The following is a 21,777-nucleotide window of genomic DNA, read 5'->3' as shown; positions in this document are numbered from 1 at the left end:
TTCTTGGAAAGTTATGACATTGCTCAACACATTTTCCTGCATAAGTTTATCAAAAACTCCAACACTATGGTCTAAAACATATTCAGTGTGTGTCCCGTTTTTTTCTCTTTCCTCTGTTTGATGAAATGTTTGCGTTTGTGGCAATAAAACAGCATCAAAAAGCATTAAATGTGACTTGCTTCTGCCTGTATAAACACTGCATTTCCCCAAGAGGACATAAAAGCCTATTACTTATCCTGCTCCTCCCATAATGAGATACTAGCTGTAGTACTCTGACATGTCCTGCAGGGGGAGCTGGAGAAACAGCTGCTTCAAGCCAACCCGATCCTGGAGGCTTTCGGAAACGCCAAGACCATCAAGAACGACAACTCCTCACGATTCGTATGAGTTTTTTCGTTTTATTATTGGGAAACATTACCCTATGTTTGTTTTACTTTTCTGTCTGTTATTTACAGGGAAAGTTCATCAAGCTCAACTTCGATGTGACCGGTTACATCGTGGGGGCCAACATCGACACCTGTATCCTCCTCACTCAATAGCACCAGCAGAAGTTACGCTTTTCTTTTGCATTTTTCATTCACTCCGCAGTCACATCTTTACAAACTTCTACCTATCTAAATAGCCGAAATGTGAGTAAAGAGTGAGCTATACTTGTTTCTCCTTAATCGTAGCGTTCAGACTTATTGGAGAAGTCGCGGTGCATCCGTCAGGCTCTCACCGAAAGGGCCTTCCACATCTTCTACTACATGGTGGCAGGAGCTAAAGACAAGATGAGAGGTCAGTGGCAAAGCCTTCAAAGTGACTCCCGAGTCTTTACTGTTTACAATGTCATGCTCAATGCTTTGTCTCAGAGGAGCTGCTGCTGGAGGGCTTCAGCAGTTACCGGTTCCTGGTGGCGGGACACGTGGAGCTGCCGGGGCAGGAGGACGACGAGATGTTCGTGGAGACTCTGGAGGCCATGGAGATCATGGGCTTCACTGAAGAAGAGAGACTGGGTACCGCAGCTTGCTGGCTCAAAGTGTTTCAAATTAAAGCTTCTGTACCGAACTAAGTTCCTCATTGTAGAGCAGGGGTGTCCAAACTTTTTTCACTGAGGGCCACATACAGAAAATATACAAACAACTGGGACGCACTCAGTAGAGGTCGGATATATAACTTCACCTCTATTGTATTTAAGTTAGCACATTCAATAAAATGTTAACTATGCTTTTTAATTGAATATGCTTAAAGTAAAAAACAACCTTCTTCACAGCTTTCAATTAATGGATTGTCATTTATTTTTAACAAAAGAAAAAAGGTTATCCACCGCGAAATAACACAATTACTCACCAGCACAGCTCACAGAAGCTTAACATGAATCCCTTCAAGACTGACTGAATTTACTAGGAATTGTGATTATTAACACTACCGTCAATACTGTGTTCATTACTGCAGCAGTATCGTTGCAGATAAAACAAACACGTCTCCCATTTACCATAAGAAAATAATCATTTCCCACTGTGGCTGAAGTTTTCGGCCCTCATGTTCAATCTTGCGTTTCTTTTTCTCTGCCATCTTTTGTTTGTCTTTTGGATTTTTTTTCTTCTTTTCTGGTTGCTCTGATTGGGCGGGCGCCGCTGCCTTGTTCAAGACAGCAGCGCCACCTATTGTTAAGACAAAGGATTACATGCAGTCAAGCGCTTGTTTCATATGTGGGACATATTCAATTATACATATAAAAAAAAAACAATCAATAGGTAGCGTTCACGATTTAGAATGTGACGATGTCATAATGTAATGGAGGGCAGGGCCAATAAAACTCTATGGGAGAAATGCATTTTTTGGGAGAAATCTCCAAAACGAAAATTGACAAATGTTTTTCCTCTTCAGTATTTGATCGTGATTGGATTCACAAACCTGTGATATTTTTTTCATGTCTGAAAGTCCTTTCTATTCTATACAACATCACAGTCATGTTTTCGCTTATTGTCACCACTTTTTGACATTATTCAGAGAAAATTATTGGACACTACACTTCACTTTGTGACAGCTTTTGTTTCATGAGGATATGAGCCAAAAAGACGAAGACATAAAAATATGCATTTTGTCAGTTACCACAGTTACCATAGTTACTGTCAGTTGCTCCACCTCAATTTTAAACTATAGGCTCTGTAGAGTGTTTTGATGTCACATGAACGCAACCTATTATATCTTTTAGAATTTGCTGCGGGCCGATTAAAACTGGGCCGCGGGCCGCAGTTTGCCCGTTGGCCATAGTTTGGACACCCGTTACAGAGTAAATCCCTTTTTCTCTTGCTTTGCTTTACCCTTTCCCTTTTACATATTCATACAAACATTCATTTCACATTCAGGCCCGGATAAAGAGTTCTATTAATGAGAACAACAAGCAAGGAGAAATAAATCTGGTTTTATTTCCATGAGTGAGTGAGCAAAGGTCAGAGAATTTCATGAAAAGTCCAACTGTTTAACCTGAGGCTGGTTTCATCATCCTTTGAGGTTGTACTGCAGCCAGTGACAGGGATGATTTCACCATCACTAAAAAGGAAAAAAATATTAAAAAGTAACTAGCTTCTACAAACAGCTCAAAACGCTGGATTACATCAAGGTGGAGGCTGGAGGTTTTGTCTTGGCCTTCACAGTCCCCTGACCTGAACATCTGTGGATGGACCTCCAAAGAGCAGCGCGTACAAGGCAACCTAGAAATCTCTCTGGAAGAGTTTTGTAAAGAGGAAAGGGCTGAAATCTAGAACTGAAAGACTCTTGGCTGCCGAGTAAAGAGATAAAAGCTGTGATACTTGCCATATTTGGGAGGCAGATCGTAACTCTGCAGACGCCCAAACGTTTGATGTAGCCTTTTTTGTTATGTAAAGGTTCCTATAATATTTTTTTATATTATAGGAACGTCTCATCTGTAACGTATGCCTTCTGGAGATCATTTCATCTTCCCCTCGCTTTATTGTTCAACATTAAATCTAAACTTCTTTGAACCTAATAACAAGAAAGAAACATTGAGTTCTGCCAAAAAAAACATCCATTTAACAATTTCTTGTCCAAAAATAGCCTTGTAGTTTCTATTGTTGCACCAACCTGAGCCGACAGTGATTGGTTCTCTGTGTTCTGTGTTTGCAGGGATGCTGAAGGTTGTGTCCACGGTCCTGCAACTCGGAAACGTCAAGTTTGAGAAAGAGAGAAACAGCGAACAGGCCACGATGCCCGACGACACCGGTAAACCTGCACAAAAGAGCGACGCCCACAGGGATTTCAATGCTTATTATTGTGGATGTGTCTCTGTTCGCAGCTGCTCAGAAAGTGTGCCACCTACAGGGCATCAATGTTACTGACTTCACTCGCGCCATTCTCACGCCCAGGATCAAAGTGGGACGAGAGGTGGTGCAGAAGGCCCAGACCAAGCAGCAGGTGACTGGACAATGACTTTATTCACAGTCCTTTTTAACATTTCATGGTATGCTGAGGACTTTAAAGGGGCTAGATGCAAGTTTGCCATTTTATACTCACTACTGCCATCTCAGGTCATATGTGTAACTGCAGCTTCTGTATTGAGCTTGTGCATGACGGCACAAGCTCATGATTTTAGAGGCAGTTGTGGTGAACAGGTCTGGGCTCATTCTACACATTAGGACATGGCTGGAACATGTAGGGAGGAAAATACTTCATTTTAACATTTTTAAACTCTGTATAGTCCCTTTAAGGTGCATTGGACAAGTACACATTTCACCAGCACATCGTTAACTCTATTAGATTGAAGATTTTGCTAAAACAGGGGCAATAAAATGCAACAGAAGTAATGTAATTGAAAGCATTCAATTGGTTTCAAACTGACATTAAAACTTAAATAGGGCTCAAACTCAAAATTTGACTGATTGATTGAACATTAAATTTCGAGCTACACAACACAGGCACAAAAGCGAGAAAAAAAAACACATTCTTGCTCGAAAAGGAGTGGGAAGAAGACAAGCTGATTGTCTCCCACCCCCTATTCATATACTTAAAGTAATAATTATTGTCTTACTAAACAATTAAGTTGGTTACATAATTACAACAAATGCAAAATCAACAAGAGCTTTTGCCATTTTACAAAGTTGTTCTCTAACAAAACCTGGAGCTGTGTTTCAACCCACTCGCACATTGGCAGCTCTCAAAGTGCTCCTGCTGAGTGCCCACGTATCCAGGAAATCCTTTCCTCACCTCTCGATCTCTTGCTAAGCTTAATCCTTTCATTGTCAAGTGAAAACACTTGCCAAAGCTTCACTACAGCCCCCTTTTTTCCTTTTTTTTTTCTCTTTATTGAACCAGCTGTGCAGCAAAGGGGAGGAAGAGGAGGGGGCGGGACGGGCTTGTGGGGAGATCGTGTCAAAATCAGGAAGTGAAAGTTCTGGTTATTTTGTTTCAGGTGTTCTATCAATATTGCATTTTTTAACCAACAAAATGTGACATAGGGAAACAAATGTGTTTGAGAGTAATACCAGATACCTGCACAAAGCATTACACTCATCTAATTTTCTCCAAAATAGTGACATTGCTCCACTAAGGTCATGGAAAATACAATGTATTTTGTTCATAACCATTCGCCTGCAGTTTTAGCTGAAAATATACAAAATGTTTTGCTCAAAAGTTCCCAGTTGATGAAATGTTTAACCTGTATCTGCCGCCCCCTCCCGATCAGAGGGCGAGGGTTAGGGTTAGTTAACCATAATCAGGATATAATTAGGGTTAAGAGCGGCAAATGTAATATAAGTTGTGTTTCACTCACACAGATCTTACACATATTTTTAGAAACTAGAAGGTCTTGGCTTTCAAATTTGGTATCACACTGGTGTATAGGCTGTAAGCTCTCCAGTCAATACGGTGGCATTTGAAATAATATCTGGGCTTTAAAAAGCTTTGTAAATTGTAAAAAGCATTCCTTGGTTTCTACTTACACCTTCACAAGACTTGCTCTGATCATGCCCTTTCTCAAATTGCCTCCATTACACAGTCTTATTCCCATAGTTCTTTTGATATAAACTGCCTCTCTTCACTGTGCACCAGGTGCCGGACACACACTTCTTTGTAATACCTTGAAATCTCTGGAGCTTCTGGGACTTTTCTGGCCTTACTAAAGTCTGCCTTGTATTAAGTGGGATGTTACGTGTTTCAGGCGGACTTCGCCGTGGAGGCTCTGGCCAAAGCCATGTACGAGCGCCTGTTCCGCTGGATTCTGGCTCGAGTGAACAAGACTCTGGATAAGAGCAAGAGACAGTCCTCGTCTTTCCTGGGCATCCTCGACATCGCCGGCTTTGAGATTTTCGAGGTGAAACAAGCCGTCTCTCAATAAAAACATCTTCTACATTTGTGGGAAACAGTTGCCGTACAAACTTTATATACTTTTTTTAGTTTTGCACCATTAAATTCCCCCTTATTGAAGAAAAAACAATGGTGTCTGAGTGAACAGTGAGAAGGAGGGAGGAGTCTGGATGTCTTATGCAGGAGAAGTGCTTAAAGGAGCTCTCCTTGATTTTTAAATTTTCTGTTATTGGAATAAAATTAGTTTTGTCCTTTAGTATATGGTAAAAGCAGACATTTTTCCAAAAAACACTGGTTTTAAAGCCTTTTAAACAGTCTTTTTTTTACTGTGAAGTGACAGTTTTCCTCCCTGAAAGTTGTGAAACCTGCTTTAAACTCAGTCCCTGTGATGATTTTTGATGTTGTAAATGCATTAGAAAGTTTGGACCAGAAAATAGCAATTGGAAATTTGAGTGACCCTGTTTATTTGTACAATCAGGTATAGCTCCTTTAACATAGAGAACTCAATACATTGTGTGTCTGACTGTTCAAGACTGGCTCTGTTGTACGTCATACTGATATTAGGGCTGGGCAATATATCGATATATTTTTAAATGAGATATGGGATGAGACCATATCGCGTATATCGGGATATTTCAAATTCAGATAAGCTATTAAGTTAGCAAAAAGAAACAGGTGATCTAAAGCTGATTTTTAAACAAGTTTATCTTAAACTGAGCACTTTATTTAGTTCTCTCTTTATATATATATAAATGCTGACCTGTTTTATTTTATAGGCTATTTTTATTTAAGATATTTTTTTATTTAAATGTGCACCTTATGGAGCTTTGTTATACAGTGTTTATGTTTATGTTTTATAGAGAGTTTTCCATAAAACTACTCGTATTTCTGGCTTTGACTTTGACTTAACATTTAATTTTCCAACTCTCACTTTGCGGAAAAAATATCGGGATATATATCGTATATTGATATTCAACCAAAATATATCGGGATAAGACTTTTGGTCCATATCGCCCGGCCCATATTAAACCAAAAACATGCTGTTCCTGAGATCCAAAGTTATGGCTGTACGGCATAGATAGTGCTTACAACGTGACCCAATAGGATATATAGCAATTTAGTTTTGTTCTGTTGTATTCAGGAAAGTGCTGAGGAGTATTCTGTAATTGTATGACATTACACGCATTACACGAGATAAAAGATATGACTATTTTTCATCAATAACTCTGAAGTTTTTGTAAGTATATTGTTGTTTTCCGATTGTGTTCAAGATTTCATTTGATAACTCTCAGTTTAACTGCACAAAAATATCATTGTAATACAGCGGAAATGATGGTAATGATATGATGGTAAGAGATAATGTATTTCCATATTATACTCAAGAAAATACTGACTTTGTTTCCAGGTTTCAACTGGGTAAGAGTTAGGATAAAAGATTTAACCCTCACAAGGAGTAGAATGACATCTTTGTGCCCAGTTTCATTAGTAATTATCAAGTTATTCCATTTTTAAGTACAGTTTCCATCCTTTTACTGTAAAATTAAGCGCTGCCCTTTGCTCCTCGTCCTCGAACAGTATTATATTTATTTATCTATATTTTTCAGGACAACTCGTTCGAGCAGCTGTGCATCAACTACACAAACGAGCGCCTGCAGCAGCTGTTCAACCACACCATGTTCGTCCTGGAGCAGGAGGAGTACAAGCGCGAGGGCATCGAGTGGAACTTCATCGACTTCGGCCTGGACCTGCAGCCCTGCATCGAGCTCATCGAGAGGCCCGTGAGTGACACGTGCACTCATTATTAGTTAGGAGGAGGAGATCACTTATGGCAGTCGGAGTGATAGTCACAGAAGTAGCAACAGTAGCAGCACATATTGTAGTCTATGTGTATTAGTGACAGGGTTTCATCGGTGCATTATTTATTGATTGATTTGGTTTATTTGATCGGGACAGATACAAAAATATAGAAAAAGTGTAACAGAAGGATTTTAGAGCTCATAGCAGAAGCTTATTTGCAGCACTGGTGTCTAGATGGGCTTTTATAGATAACATTCCTTCTACATCTTATTTATTTTAAACCAGTTTTGACCTTAACCATCATGCAACATCGACATTTTTTTAGCTTTAAACCATGGCTTTAGAACTGGAGTAATATTTCACTGCATTCACGTTTTGAGTAATCCTCAAGTGTAGCTGTTTTCTTCTTCTACGGCGTCAGCTCTTCGTTCTGTTCTTCCTGGATTGGTCATTGTTTAAACCCAAAACTGTCCTGCGCCTTTTTTAAGCCCATAATCCAACATTATATCGGTTCTGAACCGTTCTGCTCAAAGTATGTTTATAACGTTGTCCTGCAGCTACAAATCATGCCATAAATCGAAACTGGAAGTTGTTTTTTTAGTTTTTCCCACAGCTGCCAGCAGGAGGCACCCCAGCTCTAATGTCTGTATTTCATTGTTAATATTTCATTTTTACAGAAACATAATTTTAAATCATAAATCATAAGATATCAATGCTGAGGCAGCAAAATAATGTTTTTCTTCTGTTTTGAAGCCCTATATGTTTGATATGTCCACTTTACCAGTTCCCTGTTGTGTCTAGTTTGCTTTCAAATATCCAAATTTTCCATGATGCCTTTTTTTTTTCTTCTCTTGAATGGATGCAAATGATAAATGCTCAGATTTGATCCATTTTGGGCATTAAAAGTATTGTATTAAGGCATTAAAATTGAATTCAAATTGAATTAATTTTGACTTGTCGCTCCCTGTATAGTTTATCTCAGTCTCTTTCTTCAGTTTAAATGTAATGTTTGTGTACTGTCTGTTTCATTTTATTTTATTGTTTTTCTGTGTTTTCCTCGTCTCCAGAACAACCCCCCCGGTATCCTGGCCCTTTTGGACGAGGAGTGCTGGTTCCCCAAAGCCACCGACACCTCGTTTGTGGAGAAAATCCTGAACACTCACACGGGACACGTCAAGTTCTCCAAACCGAAACAGCACAAGGACAAGCTCATGTTCACCATCCTGCACTACGCTGGCAAGGTGATGCAACAGATAAACGTATTTGTGTAAATTAAGGCCTTAAATGTCATGAAAAAAAACCCATTAAATTAGATTCAAACTCCCCTCCTTGAACCGCCACCTTGAGCGCCCTAATGATCCTGGAGCTCTGTTGTCGGGGGCTTCGTGCCCCTTGTAGGGTCTTCCATGGCAAACAGGTCCTAGGTGACGGGTCAGACAAAGAGCAGTTCAGAAGCCCCTTATGAGAGACTAACAGGTCCGGTAGAATCATGAGGCCGTCCTTCTGTGGACACACCACCTGCAGGAGGAGTCACAAGGGGCTGATGCAATGTGATTTGGGCAGCTCCAACAGCTGCCCCCATGACCCGGAAACGGAAAAGTGGAAGAAAATAGATGGATGGATAGATTCAAACTCGCATTAAATGTAAATTTAAAAAACATTACTCTACAATTTGACTCTATTTATTGGTTTGTTTGGTAGGGACAGTGCAAGTTAATGAACAAGCCACACCGGATTGTAGCCTTAGGCTATTTTCCATCCGTCGTCCCCCGTGTGCACTCTTAAACACACTCTCATACATCCTGGCTATTGTACATGTTTTTAGTGGTAGGGGAAGCCGGAGTACCCGGAGGAAACCTAGCTAACTCCACACAAAAAGGCCCCGTTCCTGGTGGTAATCGAACCCGGACCTTCTAGCTGTGAAGCACAAGCGCTAACTGCTGTACTACCATGCTCATCGAAAAGACCAAAATTATGGTCTAAAACATATTCAGCTTCCATTTTTGCTGAAATTTACTAGACATTTTTTGCTCAAAAGTTGCTAAAGTTTTGCCAAATTCTCGTTCCTCTGGTTGATTAAATGTTTGGAAATCTTAAGAAATGAAATATGCGCAGATTTTTGTTCTGTGTTTGTGGCATTGAAGTATTAATTAACATTAAGATTTGTCTTGCTTCTGCCTGTATTAACCTGTCCTTACATAGGCATTATAACAAATTATTAAATGTAAAATATCACTGCTCAGGTACCCAAAATAATGTTTTTAAGTCCCATGTGCATGATATATCCACTGTAAACAATTCTTTCTTCCGTTCTTGTCTTGTTCAAAGCATTGCATTTGACAAAATTACAGGCATCTAATGTATGTTTTTTTCTCCCTTCATCCCTCCATTCGTCACCTGCTATTGTCCGATGTCTTTGATTCCCTCAGGTGGACTATAACGCTGCCAGCTGGCTGACGAAGAACATGGATCCGCTGAACGACAACGTGACGACTTTACTCAACAACTCGTCCAGCAACTTCATCCAGGACTTGTGGAAAGACGGTAAAGGGTTTCAGAAGGGGAAGAGAGTCAGGTTTAATGGATTTTACTTTATATGTCACGTTCTCTGATCTTGGCTGGTTTCTGTGACCGTAAAGCCCACCAGATGAAGATGTTTTGTCTCCTCATTCCTCACAGCCGACCGGGTGGTGGGTCTGGAGACGATAACCAAGATGTCGGAGAGTTCGGCGCCGACCAAATCCAAGAAGGGCATGTTCCGCACGGTCGGGCAGCTCTACAAGGAGTCTCTGGGCAAACTGATGACCACGCTCCACAACACGCAGCCCAACTTTGTCCGCTGCATCATCCCCAACCACGAGAAGAGGGTACAGCGACACAAAACATACAAAAACACAGCCGCATTTACCCTGATGCAATATGGCCTGGGGAGGGTACAATTTTAGGATATTTCCACTAATTTAAAAGTCAGGTATCTAGTGTAGGTTCATTCAGATTCCTCTGTGTGCTTTTATGTCATAGGGATAGGGACTCACTCAGCATTTAGTCCAGGGAAAAATCACATAGTTGACATTATAGAAACTGAAGCAATAGTATTTTCTGCTAAGTAACTTGTTTACCTTAATACATCCTTTCCGTAGTCCCTCTGGGGGTAATGCAAGTGTTAATGGGATGATTGGAGGGTCTTTCATCTCCCCCTGGTGTCTCTGGCCAGAAAACCACAATTGCAACTTGACTGCCACCGGCCCGGAGCCACCAATACACACTAATGGAATCACGAAGAAGAAGCTAACAGGCTAACGGGCAAAGCTAACTGCGGGCTAGAGCCACATAAACAGCATTTACAGCCAAGTTTGAGTGAAAAAAATGATTTCCATTGTGTAATAGGATGTACAATATCCCTCTGTCCCTTTGTCTTTTCTGTCAGTGTAGTATTTGCTCTCCAAGACAATTAATAAGTTAAAAAATTGAAACTTGCTACAACACCTGCAGTTGCGCTTTTGGCTTCTAGGGGAAAGAGTATCTTAGTACTGCTTTAATAACAAGGGGAGGATCGTGCAAAATTGACTTTTTTAGAGCTTTTTACCATGTTACATTGTTGTTCTCTCATCAAAAAACATAATGGGAGTTGTATTTAAGGTATTGATCAATATGGCTTTTTCAAACCAACAAATTGTAAAATGATAGGTGTAAAGATGTGTTTTAACCTATTAATCCCCACTTGAACCAAGCACATTTTCTCCAGTTTGGCTTTACCCAAATCCAAGAGCTTCTTGAAGAAAGCATCAAAACAATGAAAACAAAGATTAAAACACAACAAAAACATGACAAAAATGCAACAAAAAGCAATGAAAAGAAACGTTAAAAAAAGTTACTACAACACGGCAACAATGCAAGGAAAACGCACCATTTAGATGAGTTTTTAGGTCTTAGCTTTCAAATAAGGCGTTACACTGGCCTATAGAAGAAACTAATCGAAGCAGATCTTTTTCGTCACGTTTGTCATCACTTTTTTTGCTGCTCTTTTGTTGCGTTTTTGTCACATTTTTGTCACCTTTTCATCACTTCTCTGTTACTCTTTTGTTGCTTTTCTGTTACTCTTTTGCGATGTTTTTCATCACATTTTTGTCACTCTATCATCTTTTTTGTGCTTTTGTTGCGGTTTCATCCTCGCTCTCGTCTCATTTTTCTCGCTATATTTACACTTCCTTCAAGAAGCTTTTAGATTTTGGATAAAGCCAAACTGGAGAAAAAGAGGTTAGCTTAGATTACTACCAAATACCTGCAGAAACCATAACACCCCCTCTTTTAAACTCTTTTTCATTTTGAGTCCCGTTGTGTCACAGGCCGGTAAAATGGACGCTCAGCTGGTGTTGGAGCAGCTCCGGTGTAACGGGGTCCTGGAGGGGATCAGGATCTGCAGACAGGGCTTTCCCAACCGCATCGTCTTCCAGGAGTTCAGACAGAGGTGGGTCGAGTAAAGTAACACACAAAACTACTTCATGCACATATTCAACAGAAGATCATTGTTGGTGCTTCTCTCTCTGTGTCAGGTATGAGATCCTGGCGGCCAGTGCAATCCCTAAAGGCTTCATGGATGGAAAACAGGCCTGCTGCATCATGGTGAGGAACATTACTGACATTATCGGTGGTGGATGGAAAGATTATGAGCTGATTAAACCTGTTTGTTTCAGGTGAAGCACTTGGACCTGGACCAGAACCTGTACCGCATCGGTCAGAGTAAGATGTTCTTCAGAACCGGGGTCCTGGCTCAGCTGGAGGAGGAGCGCGACCTCAAGCTCACTGTGGTCATCATCGCATTTCAGGCCCAGGCCAGAGGGTTCCTCGCCAGAAAGTAATTCACGAGGCGTTTGTTTGTTGAGTTATGTTGGTTATGTATTTCCCACGTAGCTAAATGTTGTCTTGTGTTTCCTCAGGGCGTTCAGTAAGCGGCAGCAGCAGCTCACCGCCATGAAGGTGATCCAGAGAAACTGCGCCTGCTACTTGAAGCTGAGGAACTGGCAGTGGTGGAGGCTCTTCACAAAGGTACGCAAAAGAGTATCAGCGTAGAGAATACTTTTTAAGTTCCTTCTTCATTACAGAATACTGAAAATGTGGCTTTATTCTCTAAACCCCCACCTGAAACAAACTCATTGTCTCCAGTTTGGCTTTACCCAAATCTAAAAGTTTCTTGACTGGAGAGCTATAGGCCAGTGTAACATCCCATTTGAAAGCTAAGACCAACAAAACTGATTTATACATTTTTTTAAATCACTTTCTTTCTCTTTTGCAGCTTTTTGGTTGTATTTTTGTCACATTTTCCCCATTTTTTCCCATTGCTTTCTTGTCATTTTTTATAGCTTTTTGTGATTTTTTTTGTTGCTTTTGTGATTTTTTTCACTGCGCTTCCATCCTCATTTTCGTCTCGTATTATGTTTCTATTTTGATGCTTTTTTCAAGAAGCTTTCAGATTTGGGTAAAGCCTAAATGTGCTCGGTTTAGGTGGGGGGTTAAGAGGTTAAAATGTTCATACTCCACTCAGAGTATTGTATTCTGAATACTTCAAATATGTTGATTTGCAATATATATTTATGGATACTTGAGGCATATGATTAAAAACATACACTTTTTAATGTATGTATGTGATCAGGAACAATGTACAACAGGCGTTCGTCTAAAAAAAGAGGAGATGTACCAGGTTATAGCAAAAAATGCAAATTTCCACCCGCACTCACTGGACAGGTTGTACTTACAAAAGTTCATAAAGTTTCTACAGAATAATACATAGAGAAGAATCATTATTTCACTCATATCTTAAAATCTGTCCCACTTCAACTTAATTCCAACTTTTTGGCACTGATGAGAAAAGCTAAAAAGTAGGGCAGGGCATTTAATTGAAATTTAATCAAAAGCGCAATCTCTGGTCAATTTCAGTAATTGTCATGGGTCTTTATAATCATCAGGTTTAATTTACAGAAGCTAGTTTTGCAGTTTGGACGAGACAATGGAAGATTTTTGTGCATTAAATGTCGCTGGAGGAAAGTTCATGTATCAGCTGCATGTATTTTATTATGAAAAAATAAAATCGAATCGTGATTAATGTTTTTGCCATATCATCCAGTCCTACTTTGCAAATGCACACCGGGAGTGCATGTGCATCGTTGGATTGTTAGATACTCCAGTGTATTTTTTTTAATTAAAGGAAAGTTACTCTGTTTTTAATACACGTATTCCGGTTCTCCTCAAAAAAAGAAAGTGTTTGTCTGGATTGGGATGAACTGGGTTTCATGGATGAGAGAGAAAGAAGAGGAGAAAAATCAGCCCAGTTCAATAAAATAACACCTTTTTTGAGAACTTTAACTCTGATCAAACAAGCCTGGAAGACAAAGAGTTTACACAAGTAAAGGAAATAGTTATGCAGATTGGAGCTGTGGAATATTCTAAACCCCACATTAGTTTGTTTCTCTTTCTAAGTATTTTTATTATAATGTGTTGTTGTGTTGCAGGTGAAGCCGCTGCTGCAGGTGACTCGGCAGGAAGAGGAAATGGGGCAGAAGGATGAGGAGCTGAAGGCGGCTCGAGAGGTCGCGGCTAAAACTGAGGCGGAGCTGAAAGACGTCACACAGAAACAAACCCAGGTTGGTGGTTCACGTCCAGAATAAGGCGACTCGAACACAAAAGAACAAGATGAAAGTGAGTTAAAACTGTTTATATCTGCAGTTACTGGAGGAGCGCGCGGCCCTGGAGGCGCGGCTGCAGACGGAGGCCGAGCTTTACGCTGAGGCCGAGGAGATAAGACTGAGGCTGGAGACCAAGCACCAGGAGCTGGAGGAGGTGCTGCGCGATATGGAGGTCCGGCTGGAGGAGGAGGAGGAGAGGGCCACCGCTCTGCACGAACACAAGAGGGAGCTAGAGCAGCAGCTGCAGGTATAGGCCGAGTTCAGGGTTGATAAAATTGTGAAACGTTTTAATTGTCAATGAATTCGAGTTATAGCAGTGTTGTTGTGGGTTTGCACATTCACCAATGACAGAGGGGAGCAGAAATACACATACATATTGCCTCTTCTTCAAAACATGAGTATTGCTTCAGTAAAAGTATGGTTGTAAAAGTACCTATCTAGACTTTTTCTTAATCTTCTTTCATGTGAGAAACTTTTTTCAATTCACAAAACCACTTGGATGAGAGGTCATATGTCTTCAACAAAAAAATTTACCTAATCCATGGAACTGTTTGCTAAGACTAGAGCTTAAACTAATAAAACACATGTGTCAAACACAAGGCCCACGGGCCACATGCGGCCCTCGAGATGATTTAATGTGGCCCTCATTCCTGTGTGGATGTAGATCCTCATTATTGTCTACTTTTTTTTACGCTTTTTCAAGAAGCTTTTAGATTTGGGTAATGACAAATTGGAGAAAAAGTGCTTGGTGCAGGCGAGGGTTAAGAGATTAAACACCGTTATGTCATCTCAAATCAAGTCCTTTATCCTGAAAACTGAAAGACGAACAAGAATTAAAGTGAAAGAAAAGATTCACCAGTCCACAAAGGAGAATGCTAACTATAAATCCAACGTTAACTTCTTGCTACATGCTCATGGATAGCTTCAAGGGCTGTTTTTTTGTTTGTTTGTTTGTTTGTTTGTTTGTTTGTTTGTTTGTTTGTTTGTTTGTTTGTTTGTTTGTTTGTATTGGACAATCTGCTTGATTTTCTTATACAAGAATGAAACAAAACATTCATGAGGACTCCATTGTGACTCATCTTTATTTGTGTGCAGTAAATGCCAGTAAATGTCTGAAAAGAGTGAAACTTTATGATTCTCAAAGCAAGCTATCTTTTCTGGGTGTCAGGCAAAAATCACAGAGAAGAGAAAGTTAGATCATTTCTTTTTGTTCATGAGGGATATGGATTAGGGGTGATTACAGCATTTTAGACAACTCCAGATGGAAACATCTGGCTGTCAGAAGTGTCCAGGTTTAGATGGTTTGAATGTGCAGGTAGAAGGATGCTGAGGTTATTGCTTCCAGGATACTAAACAATGCTTTTTCTCTGTGTGGTCATAGCACGCGGAGGCCCACATCGCGGAGCAGGAGGACGCCTTTCAAAAGCTGCAGTTGGACAAAAACGCTATGGACACGAAAGTGAAGAAAATGGAGGAGGAGTTTCTGATGATGGATGACCACAACAACAAACTGCAGAAGGTCAGTCGGATAATCATTAATCATGTAAACTATTTTCTGTAACTGTCAATTAATTAGCGTCACAGTTTTTCTCAATATGTATTTGTTTTGACAGTTTGAAAATAGATAATTGAACAAAATGACCTTTTTGCTACATGAACTAAAAAAAAAACAATTGACAAAATGCAATAATGAAGTAAACTTTGCAATGGACCGTTTTCCAGGAGAAGAAGCTGATTGAGGAGCGACTCGCCGACATGACTTCAAATCTGGCAGAAGAAGAGGAAAAATCTAAGAACTTGACGAAGCTCAAGGCTAAACACGAGTCCATGATCTCCGAGCTGGAGGGTCAGTGAACACACCACACATTTAAACCTATTCAGAAGATGTTAAGCGTTGTCGTGTTTACCTGTACCAATAGGTGGACTAGTACTATAAAGTCTACCTTAATGTGTTTATATTTATCCTCTTGCTCTCTGGTTGTCAGTGCGGCTGAAGAAAGAGGAGAAGAGCCGTGGAGATGTGGAGAAGGCGAAGAGGAAGGTGGAGGTGGAGCTGGGTGAGCTTCAGGAGCAGCACAGTGAGCTCCAGCGCCAACTGGAGGAGCTCAGAGCTCAGCTAAAAGCCAGAGAGGAGGAGCTGCAGGCCACTCACACACGGTAGATAACATTACACAGTGGAATACTTTGACTTTTATCTCGTCTTGTCATTGTCATCTGCTAAACTCAATATAAATGTTCTGAGTAGACCTGACCTGTGTTCCTCTGCCCACAGTCTGGAGGAGGAGAGCAGCCAGCGTGCCGGGCTGGTGAAGCGGGTGCGAGAGCTGGAGGGTCTGCTGTCTGAGCTTCAGGAGGATCTGGAGACAGAGAGGTCCCACAGAAACAAGACTGAAGCCGCACGACGGGACCTGGAGACCGAGCTGCACCACCTGAGGACAGAGCTGGAGGACAGCCTGGACACTACAGCGGCGCAACAGGACCTACGGTCTGATAAACGATGTGCAGCAAAAACATGAATGAGTCAAATTCAGGCGATTAATGTCTGACTGTGAAGAAGGGCCTGATTTAGAAGCTTTTGTACACATCTAAAATTGAAGGTTTGCGCGTGGAAAAAGCAGGTGAATTTGAAATTTTAGTTTAAACACTAAAAGGCCACAGCGCTGTAATTTTTGTTTATTCATCAGTTTTGGTAAATCAGGTGATCATGCTATATAATGCCATGTGCTAATTTTAAGTAGTACTTGCAATTTAGCACCTGGCTTAGTAAATCAGGTTTCTATATCTTAAGATTTGTCCAGATAGTCTAGTTAGATCTAGATCGTGTCAAATGGTGCCAAAAGGACAAATACATATGTACTATAGGGTCAAAAATATTTTGAGATTACCATCTGAAAGCTTTCAGACCAGTGCCAGGCAAGTGGGCTTGGTTGCAGGCCGATTCTCTTCCATGTCAAAAGACCAGGGGCCAAATGTCCCAGTCGTGGTTCAAGGCAAAGCACACATTATCTGTAGGTGTCAGGGTAAAGGTTAGTTCCCCCCAGGAAAAAAAAAAAAGGAAAGGAAAGGACATTTTTAAAATACTTAATTTAGTCTCTGATCATGTGTGTAAAAAATGTTCTTAAAATCAACTTTACAGTATAATAAGGTATAGTTCTATACTGGAGAGCCGAGTTCACTATTTTACACAATAATTCCCCCACTTACATCTGCTCTGGGGCGACTGAGAGAAGTAGCTTCTCTGGAGAAAACTTGGATGAAGTGTCTTGGCCAAGTCGTGAGTGAGTTGGGAGGGCCAGAGTCATTGCAGTATGACCCGGATATGGCTTTAATACCACCAACCTTAGAAACTGCTCTACCACCTGCCCCTGTCATCCCATATACAGTATTTTAGATTTTGTCAATGAAACTTAGTAAAAGTGTGAATGTGTGGACAGGGCGAAGCGTGAGCAGGAGGTGCAGATGCTGAAGAGGGCGATAGAGGACGAGGCGCGAAGTCACGAGGCGCAGGTCCAGGAGCTGAGACAGAAACACAATCAGAGCCTGGAGGAGCTGAACGAGCAACTGGAACAGGCCAAGAGGGTATGAACCAATGTTTGGACCATCGACTGAACCAATGACCGAACTAACCACTGAACCAACGACTGAACCAACGACTGGACCAACAATTGAACCAACGACTGGACCTTCGACCGAACCAATGACCGAACCAACCACTGAACCAACCACTGAACCAACCACTGAACCAAAGACTGAACCAAAGACTGAACCAACCACTGAACCAACCACTGAACCAACCACTGAACCAACCACTGAACCAACGACTGAACCAACGACTGAACCAACGACTGAACCAACGACTGAACCAACGACTGGACCAAAGACTGGACCAAAGACTGAACCAAAGACTGAACCAAAGACTGAACCAATGACTGAACCAACGACTGAACCTTCGACTGAACCAATGACTGAACCAACGACTGAACCAACGACTGAACCATCGACTGAACCAACGACTGAACCAAAGACTGAACCAACCACTGAACCAACCACTGAACCAACCACTGAACCAACCACTGAACCAACCACTGAACCAACCACTGAACCAACCACTGAACCAACCACTGAACCAACCACTGAACCAACGACTGAACCAACCACTGAACCAACGACTGGACCTTCGACTGAACCAATGACTGAACCAATGACTGAACCAATGACTGAACCAATGACTGAACCAACGACTGAACCAATGACTGAACCAAAGACTGAACCAACGACTGAACCAATGACTGAACCAACGACTGAACCAATGACTGAACCAAAGACTGAACCAACGACTGAACCAACGACTGAACCAATGACTGAACCAAAGACTGAACCAACGACTGAACCAACGACTGAACCAATGACTGAACCAACCACTGAACCAACCACTGAACCAACCACTGAACCAACCACTGAACCAACGACTGGACCTTCGACTGAACCAACGACTGAACCAACGACTAAACCAACGACTGAACCAAAACCTAAACCTCCATTCTGATCCAGGTCCGCTCGGGGCTGGAGAAGACCAAGCAGGCTTTAGAGAAGGAGGTTTCTGACATGAGAGGCGACCTGCAGTCCCTGTCCAGCGCCAAACAGGAAGTGGAGCACAGGAAGAAGAAGGCCGAAGGTCAACTGAACGAGCTGCAGACGAGGTTCAGCGAGAGCGAGCGGCAAAGGAACGAGCTTGGAGACAGAGTCAACAAGATGAACGTGAGTTTGGAGGCGCTGACTCTTCACTGATACAGTACGTGTCGCTAACCCCAGATTTGTTGCCTTTCAGATGGAGCTGGAGACAGTGAGTGCTTTACTGAACGAAGCTGAGAACAAAAACATCAAACTGAGCAAAGACATATCCAGCCTCGGCTCCCAGCTCCAGGACGCACAGGTACAATCCCAGAAGAGAGTTGTTTTTTATGTAGGAGTGAGAGCACTTTTCTCTAGAGCCCTTAGATCATAATGGTTTCTCTCAGGAGCTGCTGGCGGAGGAGAGCAGGCAGAAGCTGAACGTCGTGGCCCGGCTCCGGCAGGTGGAGGACGAGAGAAGCAGCCTGATCGAGCAACTGGAGGAGGAGACCGAAGCCAAACGAAACTCAGAGAGGCAACTGAGCGGCCTCAACAATCAGGTCTGAAGCATGGACTGAACAAAAACTGAACATCTAGGGTCTAGTCTAGTTCAAAGGCCCTATACTTGATTTGAAGATGGAACAGAGAGGCTTGTGCAATGTGAAAAATATGGCATATCACTTTGTCTGCAGTTAGAGCAATGTTTTAAAAAGCTGCTGCTGTAACATGAGCCTTTTGTATTTGTCGTCTGCAGTTGTCAGAGCTGAAGCGGCGTCTGGACGAGGCGTGTGGCGCGGTGGAGCTTCTGGAGGAGCAGAAGAAGCGTCTGCACAGAGACCTGGAGGCGGCTAACGCTGAGGCCGAGGAGAAGGCCTCGACGCTGGACAAAGTGGAGCGGAGCAGGGTCCGGCTGCAGCAGGAGTTCGAGGATCTACTGGTGGAGCTGGAGACGCAGAGGCAGCTCGCCACCAACCTGGACAAGAAGCAGCGGAGGTTTGACCAGGTGAGGGTCCAGGGCAGAGGGGAGATGCATTGGTTTCATAATCTAGAATATGATGTTGCTAATGCAGGGTAGCTTACGTTTGAGTGAGACTTTTAATGTTAGGGATGGGATCTGAAAACCCCCATGTTGTTTTGCTTACTTCTGATGACAAGTGCGCTTCCATGAACCACAAATGCAACTAGTTTTTAAATATGAGAGAATTATTTCATCTCAGTTCATTTGTGGGGACAGGGAGGACATTAAACTTTGTGCCAGTCATTTGGATTGTAGTGCAGAGACTTACCATATACAGCACCAAGTCGAATTAATTGAGGTGAAGCATATGTTCAGATATTCAACATTCTCCTGAAGTTTATTTTAATTTTTATTTGACCATTTAACTGAAAAGCTGTATGTTATTTACTTGTGTCGACAGTTCTAGTATAGTAATTTGCTGACGTTCCCTAACATGAGTGTAAACTGGCTCGTCTTTCTCAACCCACTGTCTGCTCACAACCACAGTTCTTCGTGACTATAGGTGCCTTCCACATGACGTCACGCCAACCAAGTTACTCCATCTTGACGGGATACATGCTAATGAACTCCAGACACACTCACACCAACGTTTCATTTAAAATCTACATTTCAAAACCGCTGAAATGCCTGAAACTTGTTGCGCAGTTGGATGCAAATTAGTGGTGTCAGAATTTCTCATGTCCCATTGTAGTTTTCAATCGGATATCTCATCAAATTATTAGCCTGTTGAAAACTGCTGTAGCATAGAAGGATTTACTGTCAATGTGAGATTTACTGTTCGTTAATCTGTGAAAGATAGCTATCAATACAACAAGCTGGGTGTCCAATTCAGTGTGTTTTAAAGTATTATTAGCCTGCTGGTTTAGCGAAGTGTCAAGTAACTTACCAATCGATACCCATCATGACTCAAAATATCTGTATGCAGAAAGGCTTTTATATGCTTTTAATGATTTTCCTGTGTATGAAGATGGAAAGTCTATCAAGAAACTATGTACTATGTAAATATCGCCAAACTCGAGTGAAGGTATGTTGACCGAGAACTTCACGTCAGTAAATAAGTCGGCCGGAAGCGTGTCTGGGTCTGTAATATCCAACAGTGACAGTTTGTTTGGATATCTAAATCATATATAAAGTGCCGCATTTCCTTGTAAGTGAGTTGTAGCAGATGTAGGTGAAAAAACACTGCATAATTATGTGGAATCACGATCGTTTTCTGTTGTTCGTTTTTGTTTCCCTTCAAAATGTCGCGCGCTTGCATTTCTAGTCACGTGACTGGGAGACACCTATACCTCCAAGAATGAAAACCATTGCTTTGACTTCCCTGCTGTTGTGATATTTCCTGCAACCTCCAGTAAACCACCTTATTTTCTTCTTCTCTTCTTTGTTTCGTGTCTGCGCCGCAGCTGCTGTCGGAGGAGCGGTCCGCCTCCTGCAGGGTCGCGGAGGAGAGGGACCGAGCGGAGGCCGACGTCAGAGACAGAGAGACCCGGATCCTGGCCCTGAGCAGGACCCTGGAGGAGGCACAGGGGGCGCTAGAGGAGTCCGACAGAACCCTGAGGAGCATGCGAGCCGAGATGGACCAACTGCTCAGCTCCAAAGACGACGTGGGCAGAAATGTAAGGAGCAGGAGAAACAGACACATAAACAGTTTTTAAAATAAATGGTAAATTTTCATGGGAATTGAACAAGTAAAAGTATTTATCTTGATTTAAGTAGCTTTGGCAAGAATGATGGAACAAGATTTTTCAATGATAAGTTGTGCAGATGTAATGTGACTGGTGCTTGTTGTGTGAAGGTGCATGATCTGGAGAAGGCGAAGCGTGGCCTGGAGGCGCTGCTGGAGGAGATGAGGGCCCAGATGGAGGAGCTGGAGGACGAGCTGCAGGCGGCGGAGGACAGTAAGCTCAGGCTGGAGGTGACTCTGCAGGCGCTGAAGACCCAACACGAACGGGAGCTGCAAAACCGAGAGGAGAGCGGCGAGGAGCGCAGGAGGCAGCTGCTCAAACAGGTGAGAAATTACAAAACTGCCGAGCTGTAGCCATAGAAATAAAAAGGAGAAGTGGCGTTCGATTCTAACTTGTGCGTCTGGTCTAAGGTGCGTGAGCTGGAGGAGGAGCTGGAGGAGGAGAAGAAACAGAGGAGTCAGGCTTCAGGTGCGAAAAAGAAACTGGAGTCAGAGCTGAAGAGCGCAGAGGAGCAGCTGGAGGCCACCACCAGGGGGCGCGAGGAGGCCGGCAAACAGTTCAGGAAGATACAGGTCAGAGACAAGCAAAAATAAATAAATAACTGAAGTAATAATCAGTGCTGTTTTTGTTCACAGCATCAAATGTGCAGGAATTCTGCGAGGCATAAAAAGTCATTGAATGA

At 42.1% G+C, this 21,777-nt stretch overlaps 2 protein-coding genes across 2 annotated transcripts in view; one reads left to right on the top strand and one right to left on the bottom strand.

Moving 5' to 3' along the window:
* Positions 1-21,777, bottom strand: part of LOC306968995 (C-reactive protein-like) — a 289,059-nt gene that overhangs the window by 166,630 nt on the left and 100,652 nt on the right. The gene's annotated exons all lie outside the window — the stretch shown is intronic.
* The window catches only part of LOC306969038 (uncharacterized protein), a 47,810-nt gene that overhangs the window by 16,626 nt on the left and 9,407 nt on the right, over positions 1-21,777 (top strand). Inside the window, exons 9-37 of the mRNA XM_079564649.1 lie at positions 289-381; positions 456-519; positions 679-777; positions 852-995; positions 3,130-3,225; positions 3,299-3,417; positions 5,159-5,311; positions 6,909-7,082; positions 8,169-8,342; positions 9,531-9,645; positions 9,781-9,968; positions 11,448-11,569; positions 11,655-11,724; positions 11,796-11,956; positions 12,039-12,147; positions 13,608-13,739; positions 13,822-14,028; positions 15,163-15,300; positions 15,504-15,627; positions 15,767-15,938; positions 16,054-16,266; positions 17,216-17,360; positions 18,333-18,539; positions 18,610-18,714; positions 18,800-18,952; positions 19,147-19,395; positions 20,814-21,026; positions 21,206-21,418; positions 21,506-21,667. Coding sequence (XP_079420775.1) covers positions 289-381; positions 456-519; positions 679-777; positions 852-995; positions 3,130-3,225; positions 3,299-3,417; positions 5,159-5,311; positions 6,909-7,082; positions 8,169-8,342; positions 9,531-9,645; positions 9,781-9,968; positions 11,448-11,569; positions 11,655-11,724; positions 11,796-11,956; positions 12,039-12,147; positions 13,608-13,739; positions 13,822-14,028; positions 15,163-15,300; positions 15,504-15,627; positions 15,767-15,938; positions 16,054-16,266; positions 17,216-17,360; positions 18,333-18,539; positions 18,610-18,714; positions 18,800-18,952; positions 19,147-19,395; positions 20,814-21,026; positions 21,206-21,418; positions 21,506-21,667 — 4,314 coding nt within the window. The remainder of the gene's footprint in view (positions 1-288; positions 382-455; positions 520-678; positions 778-851; positions 996-3,129; positions 3,226-3,298; positions 3,418-5,158; positions 5,312-6,908; positions 7,083-8,168; positions 8,343-9,530; positions 9,646-9,780; positions 9,969-11,447; positions 11,570-11,654; positions 11,725-11,795; positions 11,957-12,038; positions 12,148-13,607; positions 13,740-13,821; positions 14,029-15,162; positions 15,301-15,503; positions 15,628-15,766; positions 15,939-16,053; positions 16,267-17,215; positions 17,361-18,332; positions 18,540-18,609; positions 18,715-18,799; positions 18,953-19,146; positions 19,396-20,813; positions 21,027-21,205; positions 21,419-21,505; positions 21,668-21,777) is intronic.

The sequence above is a fragment of the Gobius niger genome (assembly GCF_951799975.1).
Source record: "Gobius niger genome assembly, chromosome: 10".
NCBI classification, from domain to species: domain Eukaryota; kingdom Metazoa; phylum Chordata; class Actinopteri; order Gobiiformes; family Gobiidae; genus Gobius; species Gobius niger.
This window is presented reverse-complemented; position numbering and strand designations above follow the sequence as displayed.